Raw genomic sequence first — 15,948 nt, 5'->3', positions numbered from 1 at the left:
CTTCTTACGGGAAAAATTAGCAGAGGATGGACCCCCCAACTTTAAGACTTTGTGAAATGTTTAGCAGTTGTGACGTGAGAACCACCCTTAAAACTCACTAAGGTCGACTCAGCAGGCTGGCAGAGATATTTATTAATTGCTTTGTGTTTTATTTTATTTTAAATCTCAAGCCAGTAAAGGCTTTTTGGGTGGGTGGTATTTCACCAGCAAGGGTGAGGGAGTCTTGGAAGACCCTCTCAAATGCTGAGTATCAAATAAGACACGTGAGTGTTGTTAAAGGCACCTTTCTTTTTTGCTCGACATTTTGATTCTCTCTCCCATACACTGGGAATTGTCATTTGTGGCTTATCTCCATAGAGAGAAGTAGCTTCTCTCTGCCCTTCTTCACCTGGTTCTATTCTCTGAAATGATGAGCCCTGGAGTTAGTTGAACGGTGGCCCCAAAATGACTTGTCTTAATTCCCAAACTCTGTGAATGTGACTTGATTTGGAGAAAGGGTCTTGGTAGATGTTATTAAGGATCTTGAGAGAAAAATCATCCTGGATTACTTGGCTAGGCCCTAAATCCAGTGACAAGGATCCTTAAAAGAGACAGAAGAGGAGGAGCTAAATGAAGAAAATGAGTCATGTGAGGACAAAGTTGGAGGTTGGAATGAGGCAGCCACAAGTCAAGAATGCCTGGAGCTACTAGAAGCTGGGAAGTGAACGTGAGAGTCATTCAGACTTGCCTGACTCTGTACAGCCCCACGGACTGTCGCCTGCCCGCTCCTCTCTCCATGGGATTCTCCAGACAAGAATACTGCAGTGGGTAGTCATTCCCTTCTCCAGGGATCTTCCTGACCCAGGGATTGCACCTGGGTCTCCTGCATTGGCAGGCTGATTTTTTTTACCATCTGAGCCACCAGGAAAGCTCACTAGAAGCTAGAAGAGGTGATCAAAGATTCTTCCCTAGAGCCTTCAGAGGAAACATGGTCCCCAGACACCTTGATTTCAGACTTCTAGCCTCAAGGAGTGTGAGAGAGGAAGTTTCTGTCATTGTAAGCCACCCAGTTTATGGCAATTTGTTAGAACAGCCCTCAGAGATCTGTATAAGCTCCTTGGACTCTTGTAACCCAGGCTGCTTGCCGGTTGCCTCTGGTTGGGTTTGTCCAGTGAGAAACATCAGCAGGAGGTGGGATGATGAGAGAAGAAAGAAGCTGAGATCTGTTTTTCCTGCATCCTCATTTCTACTGTCAGCATATCTTTGGTATAGTTACGTCCTTCCAGTACTACAGCTCCTGCTCAGTGATCCCTCCTCCAAGGTTATGGGTGCACTATTTCCCCCTTTTCCCTGTTAATCCTCAAGGTAGTAAAGGTTTCTAAATGTTTCTGGTCTCTGGTTGCCTCACACTTTTTAAAAAATTCCTAGTTTTACCTCTGTAAGTATCCCTTCGCTAAAGTATCTTCATTTGAACTCTGGTGGGTGAATTCTTTCCTCTTAGAACACTGGTTGCTGGAAAAAATTACATTGTTGGTGGGAATGTAGATTGATATAGACAGAATGGAAAATAGTATGGAGGTTCCTTCAAACACTAAGAATAGAACTATCATTTGATCCAGCAATTCCACTCCTGGGCATATACCCAGACAAAACCATCATTCAAAAAGATAAATACACCTCAATGTTAATTGCAACACTATTTACAATAGCCAAGACATGGAAGCAACCTAAATGTCCATCAACAGAGGAACGGATAAAGATGTAGTATATATATACAATAGAATATTACTCAGCCATAAAAAGGAAGGTAATTGTGTCATTTGAAGAGATGTGGATGGGACTCAGAGACTATCACACAAAGTGAAGTAAGTCAGAAAGAGAAAAACAAATATTGTACATTAATGCATATATGTGGAATACAGAAAAATGGTATAGATAATCTTATTTTCAAAGCAGAAACAGAGAACAAACATATGGATACCAAGGGGTAAAAGGGGAATGGGATGAATTGGGAGATTGAGATTGACATACGTACATTATTACATGTAAAATAGATGGCTAATTAGACCTATCGTACAGCCCAGGGAACCCTACTCAGTGCTCTGTGGTAACAGAAGTGGGGAAAGTGAAAGTGAAAGTCACTCAGTCGTGTCTGACTCTTTGTGACCCCATGGACTATATAGCCTATGGAATTCTCCAGGCCAGAATACTGGAGTGGGCAGCCTTTCCCTTCTCCAGGGCATCTTCCCAACCCAGGGATCGAACCCAGGTCTCCCAAATTGCAGGTGGATTCTTTCCCAGCTGAGCCACAAGGGAAGCCCCAACTGAAGTGCGAAGGAAATCCAAAAAGAGAGAGGATATATGTATATGTACAGCTGCTTTACTCTGCTGTACAGCAGAAATGAACACAACAGTGTAAAGCAACTATACTCCAGTTAAAAAAAATAAAGAACATCGATTGCTTCAAAGGTCACGTTTGGTGAGAGATTGTTGAGAATCCCACCTTGTACATATTCTGAAAACCTTTCATTCCTAGTTTCCTTAGAAAGCAGGTAAGAATTCATTCTCTTTTAATTAAGAAACTAATGAGATTCTTTAAAAAATCATCTTAAGATCCCAAGATATACACGCACATGCTAAAAGCCAGAGCTGGCAAGGTGCTGCTTAGGAAAAGAGAGAATTTGCAGTGGAGAGAAGTTATGTTTCTTGACCCCAAGTGCTGAGGGATGAAGAAATGAGAAGCCAGACTCCTGTAAGATGAACAAACTCACCATCATCATTTCTGAATTCACTTGGGTTGGAACTGTTGAGAACAGGTCCAGGATGTTAATAATAGCTCCCAGGGTCCCAGAAAATGAGTCGACTTCAAGTTTCACTTGCTTTGTGCTAATGGAAAGATTCCCTAGGTAGGACGGGAGCTTCTCATCCTGGGTGGGGCTCTTAACCAAAGCCTAAGAACAAAAAAGCCAACACAATCAGACAAGACAAAAAAAAAAATTGCAACTCATTTATTGTAACTCATGATATTTGAGGACCCTTGAATTTTCAGCAACATAAGCATGAGAGGTGAAAGTATTTATTTTGATGAAATGAAACATATGTCCTCGCCGCATGGCACTCACTTCTACTCTAGGTAAGAGAGGTCAGCTAGCCCCTTCTAGGACTATAGATGACTTGTAAAGATAAAGGAAGTCTCAGACCTGTAAAAGCATAAAGCCCAATATATTTTTTCCTATTGATGAACCTTATTTAAAAAAAATTAATTTATTTTTTTCGGCTGTGCTGGGTCTTCGTTGCAATGTATGGGCTTAGTTGCCTTGTGGCATGTGGGATCTTAGTTCCCCCGACCAGGGATTGAACCTGCGTCCCCTGCATTGGAAGGAGGATTCTTAACCACCGAACCACCAGGGAAGTCCATGAATCTTACTTTTTATTTTGGTTTCTTTATGAAAAGATTAGAACTATTAGCTTGATATAAAAATTCTTCAAAGGAGCACATTTAGAGGGGATGACTTCACCAACATGACTTTTATCATTGAGCTAACAGAAACCAAGGTGAAGGTGCACAGCTGGTCCCAGGGCATAACACACATTATGTTGCCTCTCTATTGGTATTCAAGCAAAATATTAAGCATGTCTAGGGTTGCATCTTCTTCGGAAATAAACAAGTGTAGCTTTGAGAGCAACACAAAGCAGCTCAAAGTCCATTTTCCTAAGTGCTGAGAAATAGGCTCAGCTAAACATAGCTCCCCACCAAGAGCTCAGAGTCAAGGGTTTAAGGATCACCTTGGCCAGCTGGAGCAGAGCATTTATTGGAGCAGAGATGCAGTCATTTCTTTCGATCTGCCACTGGGAGCCCACGCATCTATAAGTTATGATCCCTCCAATAGGACTCTCACGGCTTCTGGTAATGTTCGAGAACCGGCAAAGCTTCTGGATGACTTTCCCAGGCTCCCCAACACCTAGGATAGGATCCTGGCAAGTGATGCTCTCCCCTGCATTGGAAACGTGGATATAAAAGGCACAGTTGAAAAGAGGAGAAAAGATAGTTGAAACAGGACCAGGCTTAGGTGGCGTTTTGATATTTGAACTCATCTTCTTCACTTTCAGTGACCTTTCCCGAGTTTCCACACAGATCTGATTCTAATTTGCACTGGCTTTTCCTCTAAGCCTCATTCCCACCTCCGATCTCCAGGAATTTTCTCTTTGCTGCCTGTAAAATCTAAGCGATGAAAATAACAAGAGCTTAATGTGTCCTCATCCAGATAAAAGAGATGCAGGTGACCATGAGTGTTAGGGATGCATGGGATCTTCATGCATGGGATTCTCAACTCTGATGCTTAAGAATCACCAGAGGAGCCTTGGAAATACCAATGTCCAGGCTCACTCCAGTCCAAGTAGATCAGAACCTCTCAGGCTGAAATTCAAGCTTCAACAGTTTTTAAAGCATGCTTGTGATTCCTTGGTACAGCCAAGGATAAGAGGCACCATTTTAATCTAAAGCTATAATTAGCAGTAGGAATTCTAGGCACCCATGACCTGACTATTCTAGACAATATTTATAAGCATTTATTCCTTCTGGTTTCCCTTAAGGATGACTTCCCTTTTCCTCTACCTAAGACCAGACTTCATAGGAAAATGGCATTTGTTGCAGAATCTCCATCTCCAGGGAACTTGGGACTCTCTGATGAGCAGAAACACCTCCCCATCATCTTTTAGCATTTATTGAGTTCCCAGCCACAGTAGAAAAATCTTAAAATACCTAAGTAATTTTCTATTGGGAAAAGGCTGAGGAATCAGACTTTGCAAGAAGAACAAAGAGGAGAACAAAGGTAAGTGAATAAAACATGATGGCACCTGGGCTAAGACGGGAGGACAGAGAGAAGTGACCTTGGCTGCCCTCTGGAAAAGATGTGCTTGGTGGGGTCAAGGGGTAGTGACTCAGAGATACAGGGAGCTCTTCATTGCTTCCTACTTTGGTGTCTGGGCCTCAGATACCAACACCTATGAGAAGGACCAAAAATCCCTCAATAAACTCAAACAGGCTTGGTAACAGAGCCATAGATCCTTCAGACATCATGGGGTCTTTTATAGAGACGATTTATGGGGCCAGGAGATTGCTTATGATGCAGGCCCAGGAGTATCTTTTTACCTTAAAAAGTAGTATATGAGGTGGTATTGGCTCAGCGATAACAAAGGATGGGAAAGACAATTTCTGATGTTTTATTATTTTTAAGATATTTTGATGTGAAACATTTTTTAAAGTCTTTATTAAATTTGTTATGGTATTGATTTTGTCTTATATTTTGGTTTTTTGACCCCGAGGCATGTGGGATCCTAGCTTCTCAACCAGGGATGGAACCCACACCCCCTACATTGGAAGGTGAAGTCTTACCCATTGGACTGCCAGGGAAGTCCCTCTGATTCTTTTTCTGTAGCTCTGGGAAACAGTGCTGATGGGGGCATATAGTAGACTGGATATTTGAACTTTGCTGAAAGTCTGTAACTTTGCTGAAAGTTCAAAGTGGCCTCAGCCCCATACAAACACCATCCACTCTTAACTGGTGAGGGCAGGGCTTCAACTCTCAGAATCAATGGGTATATGGCTTTATCTGCCGAGCTTACTTAATTTCTTCCCACCTAATCACTACCAGAGTTAATCAGAGAGCCTCTTCTAGCCACCCACAACCGTCTCTAGAGCAGAACTTATCCCATTACATGTGATAACATTTTAAAATCACATGTATCTCTCTCCTAGATGTGAGGCCAAGAAACAGAGCTTATTTCTTTTCAATCCCCCATGCTTAGCTCAAGTCTTGCCACATGAAAGAGATTAACACACATTTATTGATGGATGAATGAGGGAGTGAATCAATAAATGAATCTCTGCCCATGACTGTAACATTTTAAAATAATTAAAAGTGCTCTCACCAGGAACCAGGTTAAGCTTCATAGACGGGCTCTGGACTGAATTATTAGCGGCATTGGTAAAGTGACAGAACACATCCACATTTTCTGGACAGGAAACCGAGTCTGCCATGAAATGGTGTTTGTAGCACACTTGCTTTTCATTAACTTCTTTTACTAAAATAAAATCAAAGAATGAAGTCACAACATAAGTATTCAAAGCACGGATTTTGTTAAAATCATCCAATGTGGATAAACTTGTTCAAACTGTTTTCAAGATTATGTGCCACATTCATCTTTTATGTGGTTCGCAAAATGCCACTAGCCTAGAAATAAGTAAGCCTGCACTGGCATGCGTGCTGGCCAAAACCCTACCTCCACCATTCATGGCTCCAAGTCTATGCACACCCAGTTTCGGACCATCAGGATGCTTTCTCAGCATCCTTCTATCTACTGAAACCCCATGATGCTCTGCACTTTTATCCTATCCTGCTTTCATCGCATTTGTTTAGAGGTCACCAAAGGAGAAGACCTGGAGAAGGAATCAGTTACCCCCTCCAGTATTCTGGCCTGAAAAATTTCACAGACTGTATAGTCCATGGGGTCACATAGAGTTGGACACGACTGAGTGACTTTCACACTTCACTAAAGGAGAAGAGGGTGTCAGAGGATGAGACGGCTGGCTGGACAGCATTTCTGATGCAATGAATATGAACTTGGGCAGATTCTAGGAGATGGTGAGGGACAGGGAGGCCTGGCATGCTGCAGCATATGGGGTCACAAAGAATTGGACACGACTGGGTGGCTGAACAACAACAACAACTCCTACCAGACCCTAAGATTTTAGCAGGTAGGTACCTGGTCATACTTATCTTTGCATCTCCTAGTACCTAGGTCAGTATTTGGCACACAAAAAACACTGAACACATGCATGTTTACCACAGAATGTTGAAATGCTTAAATATTTCAGTACCCAGATTGATTTCATATCCCCCTGCCACGCATCCTTCTCTACATTGTCTAGTCTTTATGGGATTCCCCACTTTTCTGAACTTCCATTGTTCTTTCGATCTGTTAATGCTCATTTTGGGGTATTTAATATTCTATATATTGCCTTTTAGGACATATGCTCTTCTAGATATTAATCTACATGCCCCACTTCTTTGATCTCCTTTTCATTGCCTCCTGTATTCATTGTGTTCTATATTAAGCAGGAGGTCCCCAAGAACCATTCTTGAAAGTATGAATGAGCTCCTAAATCCCTGGTGATGGTGTCAGTGAGTTAAGATTTGGGGTTGTGAAGTCATATTTGGTTGATCTTTATCTGAATGAATCCTGAGGGATCTGAGTGGAAGGTACATTCAACCAGACAGGACTTGAATTTTTTTTTTTTTTTGGTCAGGTACCATTGAGTGCTACCAATGGAGTCTCTTAAGTTAATTATTTCTCAGCTCGGAGTTCCTGGACCACATAGGTAGTATAAATTCAAGCCCCAAACCTAGGCAGGACAGTCATAATTCTCAGGTGAAATTTTTGCCTTTTATCAGCAATGAGGCCAAGCTCTTAACTCTTGCAGATGAATTTTGGTTTTTTCCTAGATTCTTCTTTTACTAAGCACGTCATCATCTGAGGGCCCTGACATTGTGCTGGTGGGTGGGGTGCCTTAGTTACTGCCTTGGGATCAAGGCCTTCTCTCTAATACACTTCAGAGCTTTCAAATTCAAATTCAAGATTCTGGGTTTCTGATTTTGGCAAATGCCTTCAGGGCATCCCATCATTAGCAAAAACATTTCCTCTAATTCTTCTTTTTTTTTAATTTTTATTTATTTTTATTTTTTAAATTATTATTATTATTTTTACTTTACAATATTGTATTGGTTTTGCCATACATCAACATGCATCTGCCACGGGTGTACACGTGTTCCCCATCCTGAACCCCCTCCCACCTCCCTCCCCATACCATCCCTCTGGGTCATCCCAGTGCACCAGCCCCAAGCTTCCTGTATCCTGCATCGAACCTGGACTGGCAATTCATTTCTTATATGATATTATACATGTTTTAATGCCATTCTCCCAAATCATCCCCCACTCCCTCTCCCACAGAGTCCAAAAGACTGTTCTATACATCTGTGTCTCTTTTGCTGTCTCGCATACAGGGTTGTCGTTACCATCTTTCTAAATTCCACATATATGCGTTAGTATACTGTATTGGTGTTTTTCTTTCTGGCTTACTTCACTCTGTGTAATAGGCTCCATTGTTTCTGTTACTCTTTGGGCTGCTCAACTGTGCATTTACAGGATTCTTGTGGTACTTTGATTGCATGCTAACTCCTGCACAGAGGGAGGGATGATCAGAATATCTAGTCTACTATATGGAACATGTAGAAGGCTCGTGACGGTAACTTAATATGGTCTTCAACAGCCATCACTAGAAACAATGGGCTCCACTCTCACAGACTCTCAAGATTTTGTCACAAACCACTTGCTCAGATGGTAAAGAATTGGCCTACAATGCAGGAGGCCCAGGTTCGATCCCTGGGTCGAGAAGATCTCCTGGAGAAGGGAATGGGTACCCACTCCAGTATTCTTATCTGGAGAATTATATGGTGGGCTACAGTCCATGGGGTCTCAAAGAGTCAGACATGACTGAGCAATTAACACTTTCACTTTTCAACGAGCCACTGGCCACATAGCAAAATAGAAGGCAGTAAAGCCTCATGGACTCCTCTGTTATATTCTGTCTGATGGAATCCTTACATCTCTTTACCCCTACTTTAAGAGTAAATATGTAGACTCCATGTATATGGAATCTTATGTCCTAACAATTCAGCAGTGGGCATCTTACCAGCAGGAAAGGACGAGGAACCCACTTGAAAAATAACCCTGTAGTCTGAATCTTCCTCAATGCAGCATCTGATGTGATGGGAGCTTTGGCATGGAATTGCAGCTTCCACAGGATCAACCATGATGTTGGACTCTAGAGGCAGCGGGTACACGATGACATCTTTGGCCATGACCCTGTACAAATTCTTGTATCGAAATATGCAGTGATAGGTTCCTGAGTGGAAGGAAGCCAAAAAGAGATGGAACAAAAGTCATCACTCCAGAAAGGCACTAGCTGAACCTCAAAAACATCATGCTGAGTGACAGAAGCCAGATGCAAAAGGCCACATATCGTATGATCCCAGTTCTATGAAACGTCTACAGTAGACAAATACACAGGAACAGAAAATAGAGTAGTGGTTGCCTAGGGCTGGGGGTTTGGTAGAAAATGAAGTGACTTGTAAAGCATATGGAATTTCTCTTGGTGGGGGTGGGGAGTGATGAAAATGTTCTCAAATCGACTACAGTAAAGTTTGCACAATTCCAGTACACTAAAAGCCACTGAACTGTATCCTTTGAATGAATCAATTCTATAGTGCATGAATTTTATTTAATAAAGCAATTGCAAAAAAAACAAAACAAAACAAAACAAAAAAAAAAACAGGAAGGCATTGGCTGAAAAAGTTAAGAAGAGGATTGGGTTTCCTTGTCAAGCTGGGACGAGTGCACAGTGACCCCTCCTGGGCCCTAGATGAGAAAACGCTTCATAGAGCCCCTTCTGGGCTCTCTATGCATTTGAACACATCCTCATGGAAATATTCACTTACTTTTGAATACAATGTAGTGGCTTATCCAGAGTCAAACAGCCCGTTGGAGTGGGATCGAGTTTCAAATCAGGTTCCCAAGACCTCCTCCAAGGCTCTTTCTTTAACCAGGAGGGAAAAAATGAGAATTTTGGTATGTGCTGGGCTGGGGAGTTCTTTGAAGAAAGTTGTCAGTGAGATGGAGCCAGAGCCCTGGGGTCTTGTGACACCCATCTCTAAGGGAGTAGATGCCTCTGGTTCTGGCACATCATGGCACCGCTAAGGAGTGCAGAGGGAAGGGGGAAGGAGGGAGAAGTGGATTGTGAACTCTTGGGAGAGCTTGACCTGTGGACTCTGGGATTAGATGTCAGACGCTTATCTAGAAAAGTCTGAAGATGAGAATGGCCAACTCAACTTTGCAGGACTGAAAAGAGAAGGCTGCAGCGGGAGTTGCCTGCACGCCCAGTGCTTGGTGAAGCAGAGTGGACTGCGGACAGGTCTTGGGTTGACCTTCATGAAAACCACCTTTCCCACTGGACTTCACACCAGAGCCCATCAGGGGATGAGCCGCTGCTGGGTCAGCTGCTGTGGGGACAGCCGGAAGTTTATCACAGCATCTACAGTTAAGTAGGACCTTTCAATGTTGCTGACATTCCTTCTCTTTGCCCTAACTTTTGGGGGAGTCAGAGCAGCTGCTGGGCAGAGAAAAAGCAAGTAGAAAAAGACCAGAGAGAAAATGCCTTCCGATTCCCATTGGGAGGGAGGGAAACTTTACATTGAATAGAAAAGTGTAGTCAATTTTGATGAGAACAGATGATTTTTAGAACCTGAGTGGGACTGTTTAATAGTTCAGTATTGTCTGATAGTCGGAAAGGGCTATTGGGCAGAGCAAGTATGAGCTCAGCATAGGAGAAATGGGAATATTCCCCATTCCTGATGGTATCCACCAAGTCCAACCAGATGAAAAGCAGTTATTTCTACAGTGTTGCCTAAACCTTCCTTACAGGAAAAAAATCAAGACAACCTGGAACTCACAGGATCTGGACTGATTAAGCCTATCATTCATGAAAAGCTTTAGAACAAAGTAGTTAATAATTGGCTTCTGGGGACTTGCCTCGTGGTCCAGTGTTTAAGACGCCACGCTTAGTTCAATCCCTGGTCTGGGGGCTAAGATCCCACAAGTGCAGCCTCCCCACCCCGCAAAAACACAGAACTCTTGGCCTTGAGCCAGTCACCTTTTCCCTTCGGCTCTGCCATTCAGCAGATGCATGCATAATCTCAGGCAGTTTCTTACCCTCTCTGGGCCCCAGTGTCCTCATCTGCGGAATGGAGATGATGACACTCTCCTCTAGGTTTATTGTTTTAAATTAATTCATGTACTTAAATACTTAGCACAATGTCTATCACACAGCAGAAGCTCAAGAAATGTCAATTATTATTGAAGGGATCCTATCAAATTTCTTTTTCTTCCAAAAATTTGCATTTTCTCTCAACTTAAACAGTATCTAGGGATAAGTATTGGAGAAGGTGATGGCACCCCACTCCAGTACTCTTGCCAGGAAAATCCCATGGACGGAGGAGCCCGGTAGGCTGCAGTCCATGGGGTCGCTCAGAGTAGGACACCACTGAGTGACTTCATTTTCACTTTTCACCTTCATGCATTGGAGAAGGAAATGGGAACCCACTCCAGTGTTCTTGCCTGGAGAATCCCAGGGACAGGGGAGCCTGGTGGGCTGCCATCTATGGGGTTGCACAGAGTCGGACACGACTGAAGCGACTTAGCAGCAGGGATAAGTAGAAAACAAAAACGTTTTTCTTTCCTCTTTTGGAACCAGGCATATAAAACCTTTAGGAAGAATTTTTATACCTCTGTTGGGTGAAACAAGAGTGTGGTAAAAATACTTGAAAAAAAAATCCTCTTAGGAGTTTGGAATTATATGCATACCACTAATGCATAAAATAGATGAATTACAATGACCTGGTGTATAGCACAGGGAACTATATGCAATATCTTATAATAACCTATAATGGGAAAGAATCTAAAAAAGAACATATATATGTATGTGTGTATATATATATATAACTGAATCATTTCATATAAAAAACTGAATCACATACATATATAAAAACTGAATTGCTTTATATTTAAAACTGAATCACATATATAAGTGATTATATGTGATTACATGGGGATTATATATATCACATATACATGACATCTTCATATATGTGTGTGTAAATATATATATATATATATATACAAATATATATATATATATAAATATACACGGAGAAGGCAATGGCACCCAACTCCAGTTGCCTGCAAAATCCCATGGATGGAGGAGCCTGGAAGGCTGCAGTCCATGGGGTCACTGAGGGTTGGACACGACTGAGCGACTTCACCTTCACTTTTCACTTTCATGCATTGGAGAAGGAAATGGCAACCCACTCCAGTGTTCTTGCCTGGAGAATCCCAGGGACAGGACAGCCTGGTAGGCTGCTGTCTATGGGGTCACACAGAGTCGGACACGACTGAAGTGACTTAGCAGCAGCAGCAGCATATAAATATACAAAACTGAATCACTTTGCCATACACTTGAAACTAAACACATCGTAAATTAACTATAGTTAAATTAAAACAAAAAATCTTCTTAACGGCAAAGCACAGGCTCTAGAATCAGAGACCAGTTTTAATTCTTTCTCTACAACTTAAGTTGTGGAAACTTAGGCACATTTATTATCCTCGCTGAACCTCATTTTCTGCATCTGTAAAATGGTAATAGTGACATCTTCCCCCAAAGGGCTGTTGCATTTAGTGATGACGTATGACATGTAGAGTGGCTGGAACAAGCATGGCTCGGGCCAGGCCCTCCATGGATGGTAATGATTCCAGTGTATTTCTAGGGGTCCCAGAACCAGGGTGCAGGGTATCTGGGCTTTCACTCACCATTCCACTCTCTGGTTGAGGTCTTCACTGTCAGCACCGACTCTGCTCTGTCAGGATACCTCCTCGTGGTATAAAACCTTTTGTATATTTTAGTTCCAGCAGAAGTGTTCCAGTACATCTCATCATAGTTATTCATATCGCTGATGCACTTTATAAAAAAGCTTTGTCCCTCAGAAACAGAAATTAGGTCCGGGGTTATGTTTAGCTTGGCTAAAAGAATGCAAATAAAACAGACAAAGAAAACCAACAACAAGTATAATATTTAGTCTTTCTGGTGACGTCCACATAGAGTGAAATTTCACATGGAGACAGAAAGCATGAGCGGTCCTGACTCTACTGGGGTCAACGCGGCATTGGTACCTTGCTGCTCCCGGGCTTTACTTGTTTCTAGGCTGTTCTTGGTGGTGCTCTGAACTGTACTCATTTCCATCACAAGCCTTTGGGATTCGCGCACTTCCCCTTTGTGGCTGGAATTATCTCCTAATGATCAGCAGGGCAAAAGGTTGCAAACTTAAGAGTGTTGACTTAACTCAACTCCCCTCCAACCTCTTCCAGGTACCTCAAGGGAAACTCAATGGCTCAGTTCCTATGACCGTATCATTTTCTACTCTTTCAAAATAACTTAAAATGCCATAGTGTATTTTAATTTCTCTCTTTTGTATCTCTTCTCCATAAAAATGTGAGCTCCTTAAGAGCAGGACCCTCTCATGCGTGTCCTCGTTCACATCGCCAGCATCAGCACTGGGTCCACTACCCAGTCGGTGCTCACCAAGCAGATGAGTGGTTTCTGGAATGACTTGTGAAGCAGAGGGATCACAGCAGTTACACTGCCCAAATAATTATATCTGGACTGAGAAGTAGAGACACCCAAATTGTTCAGAAGTGGGAACTGATGATTTATGTAAATTGTTTTTGTATGATGGGAGCAAAAACATGTCTGCCTGCCCAATTTTTGCAGAGGATGCAACAGAAAGTTTTAAGTGTCTGATATAGGGGTGAAGTTAGAATGCTTTAAGATATAAGCAGTAGAAACGATACTTTTAAGAGTCCTAGAATTAATTGAAACATTGAAAACAAGCAAACACTTGTTACAACTGTAAGATAACCAGGAAGTACCAGATTCCTAAAGCTTTCTGCTGCATTCTCTCTGAAAAAGAGAAAATGGGAGAGAAAATGGGGGAATGAAGGATGGTGGGGAGTGAGCCAAGCTATTGCAATTCAAGAGAGGGAGAATGGGATTATGAGAGAAAAAGTAGGAGATAAGGGGCATTATCATTGTGAAGTGAAAGTTGCTCCATTGTGTCCGACTCTTAGACCGTGGGATTCCTTCCTTATTCAGTGACTAATCTGAGTGTGAAACCTGCTTCAGCTTTTTGCCTTCTCAGTACAACGTAGGTGGTTCCTTCCCTGCAACCACTGCTTCCTACTCTTACCCTTCCTTGTAAGGAATTCCTGTGAATTTAAACAGCAGAGATGCAAATCCCACTGTGTGATTTACCCCAACCACCCTCTCACAACCAGGGAAGGTCCGGCTTCACTGCTCATGGATGTTCCCAGTTCACTGGCAGCCCCTGGTTTGAGGGGCAAGCCCAAAAATACTAGTGAAAGAGTCCTTACCCACAGAGATGAATGTCACTTCTATGTCCTTTCTGCCTCTGGCTCCGTGGGCACTGATGAACTCACATGTGTAGACCACTGTTGTTCCAGATGACCCGCTCGGACACTGAGTCCCATTGGCCATCAGGGTGTATCTGCTGCAGCCACTGTCTGTGTCTATTTCAGCGTTTCCTGCAACAACATAAGAGGTTCTCTTACTGTCACGGTTATCTGACTCTCTGATTTGGTAGCAAAGAAGCCAAATCGGGGGCTTCCCTGGTGGCTCAGTGGTAAAGAATCTGCCTGCCAATACAGGAGACATGGGTTTGATCCCTGATCTTGGAAGATCCCACATGCTGCAAAGCAACCAAGCCCGTGCACCACAACTATTGAGCCTGTGCTCTAGAGCCTGGGAGTCACAACTAGTGAGCCCACAGGCCACAAGTAAGGAGGCCCAAGGGCCCTAGAGCTTATGCTCTGCATCAAGAGAAACCACTGCAATGAGAAGCTTTTGCATCACAACTACAGAGTAATTGCTACTTGCCACAACTGGAGAAAAGCCCAAGCAGCAATGAAGACCACACACAGCCAAAAATAAATGAATAAAGTTATTAAAAAAAACAAGAAGCCAAATCAGCTAACATGACTCCTTATTTACATCCAGTTTTCTCTTTGAATGGAGAGGCTGCTGCTGCTATTGCTGCTAAGTTGCTTCCGTTGTGTCCGACTCTGTGCGACCCCATAGACGGCAGCCCACCAGGCTCCCCAGTCCCTGGGATTCTCCAAGCAAGGACACTGGAGTGGGTTGCCATTTCCTTCTCCAGTTCATGAAAGTGAAAAGTGAAAGTGAAGTTGCTCAGTTGTGTCCGACTCTTAGCGACCCCATGGACTGGTGGGCTCCCCATGGAGGAGCCCACCAGGCTCCTCCATCCATGGGATTTTCCAGGCAAGAGTACTGGAGTGGGGTGCCATTGCCTTCTGTTGAATGGAGAGGCAGGATTGTATAATGGTTAGTCCTGCCACTTTAGGATCCAGGTGGCCTGGCTGCAGTTTCCAAACTGTATTATTATCTTTTTAAATTTTTTTTTAATGTGGACCTTTTTTTAAAAAGTCTTTGTTGAACTGGTTACCAGAGAAGGCAATGGCACCCCACTCCAGTACTCTTGCCTGGAAAATCCCATAGATGGAGGAGCCCAGTAGGCTGCAGTCCATGGGGTCGCTAAGAGTCAGACACGACTGAGTGACTTCACTTTTACTTTTCACATTCCTGCATTGGAGAAGGAAATGGAAACCCACTCCAGTGTTCTTGCCTGGAGAATCCCAAGGACAGGAGAGCCTGGTAGGCTGCTGTCTATGGGGTCGCACAGAATCGGACACGACTGAAGTGACTTAGCAGCAGCAGCAGCAGAACTGGTTACAATATTGCTTCTGTTCTTTGTGTTTTGGTTTTTTGGGCACGAGGCATGTGGGGTTTTGGCTCCCTGATCAGGGCTCAAACTCTCACTCCCTGCATTGGAAGACAAAGTCTAAATCACTGGACCACCAGGGAAGTCCCCAACATTCTAGTACCTACCGGCAGGGTGTTGTTGGGAAAGTCACTAAGCCATGCTCTATCTCAGTTTCTCCAGATGTAAAATGGGGATATATAACAGCTATGACCTAGGATTGTAGTCAGGTAAAAGGAGTTATTATGTGAACACTTAGGATAGTGGCTGGCTGGGACCAGCCTCTAACCAAGACCATGATGACTGCTGAAGTGTGAAAAATTTAAAAAGAGAAGTCATGTTTTTGGATATGATTTCAATTGGAAGGGGAAAAGATGATAGATTATTTTGACTATTTTTATTATTAAAAGGAGGAAGAAACAGGACTCAGGCCTCTGATACTCGTCTC

The 15,948-nt window shown here is 43.0% G+C and overlaps 1 protein-coding gene across 12 annotated transcripts in view; it reads right to left on the bottom strand.

Annotated features, from left to right (window-relative positions):
• Positions 1-15,948, bottom strand: part of ADGRF5 (adhesion G protein-coupled receptor F5) — a 134,457-nt gene that overhangs the window by 30,849 nt on the left and 87,660 nt on the right. For 10 of the 12 annotated variants that reach the window (XR_008711515.1, XR_008711514.1, XM_055571254.1 and 7 more), the window contains exons 11-17: positions 14,077-14,247; positions 12,820-12,939; positions 12,460-12,669; positions 8,732-8,944; positions 5,911-6,063; positions 3,766-3,974; positions 2,751-2,930 (exon numbers count right to left, since the gene is read on the bottom strand). Coding sequence is in view for 10 of the 12 variants with exons in the window: in XM_055571254.1 (XP_055427229.1) it covers positions 2,751-2,930; positions 3,766-3,974; positions 5,911-6,063; positions 8,732-8,944; positions 12,460-12,669; positions 12,820-12,939; positions 14,077-14,247 (1,256 nt within the window). In the remaining 2 variants the exon portion in view is untranslated. The remainder of the gene's footprint in view (positions 1-2,750; positions 2,931-3,765; positions 3,975-5,910; positions 6,064-8,731; positions 8,945-12,459; positions 12,670-12,819; positions 12,940-14,076; positions 14,248-15,948) is intronic. The other 2 variants (XM_055571250.1, XM_055571252.1) reach the window with 1 other exon arrangement.

The sequence above is a fragment of the Bubalus kerabau genome, chromosome 3 (genome assembly GCF_029407905.1).
Source record: "Bubalus kerabau isolate K-KA32 ecotype Philippines breed swamp buffalo chromosome 3, PCC_UOA_SB_1v2, whole genome shotgun sequence".
Taxonomy (NCBI): Eukaryota; Metazoa; Chordata; class Mammalia; order Artiodactyla; family Bovidae; genus Bubalus; species Bubalus kerabau.
This window is presented reverse-complemented; position numbering and strand designations above follow the sequence as displayed.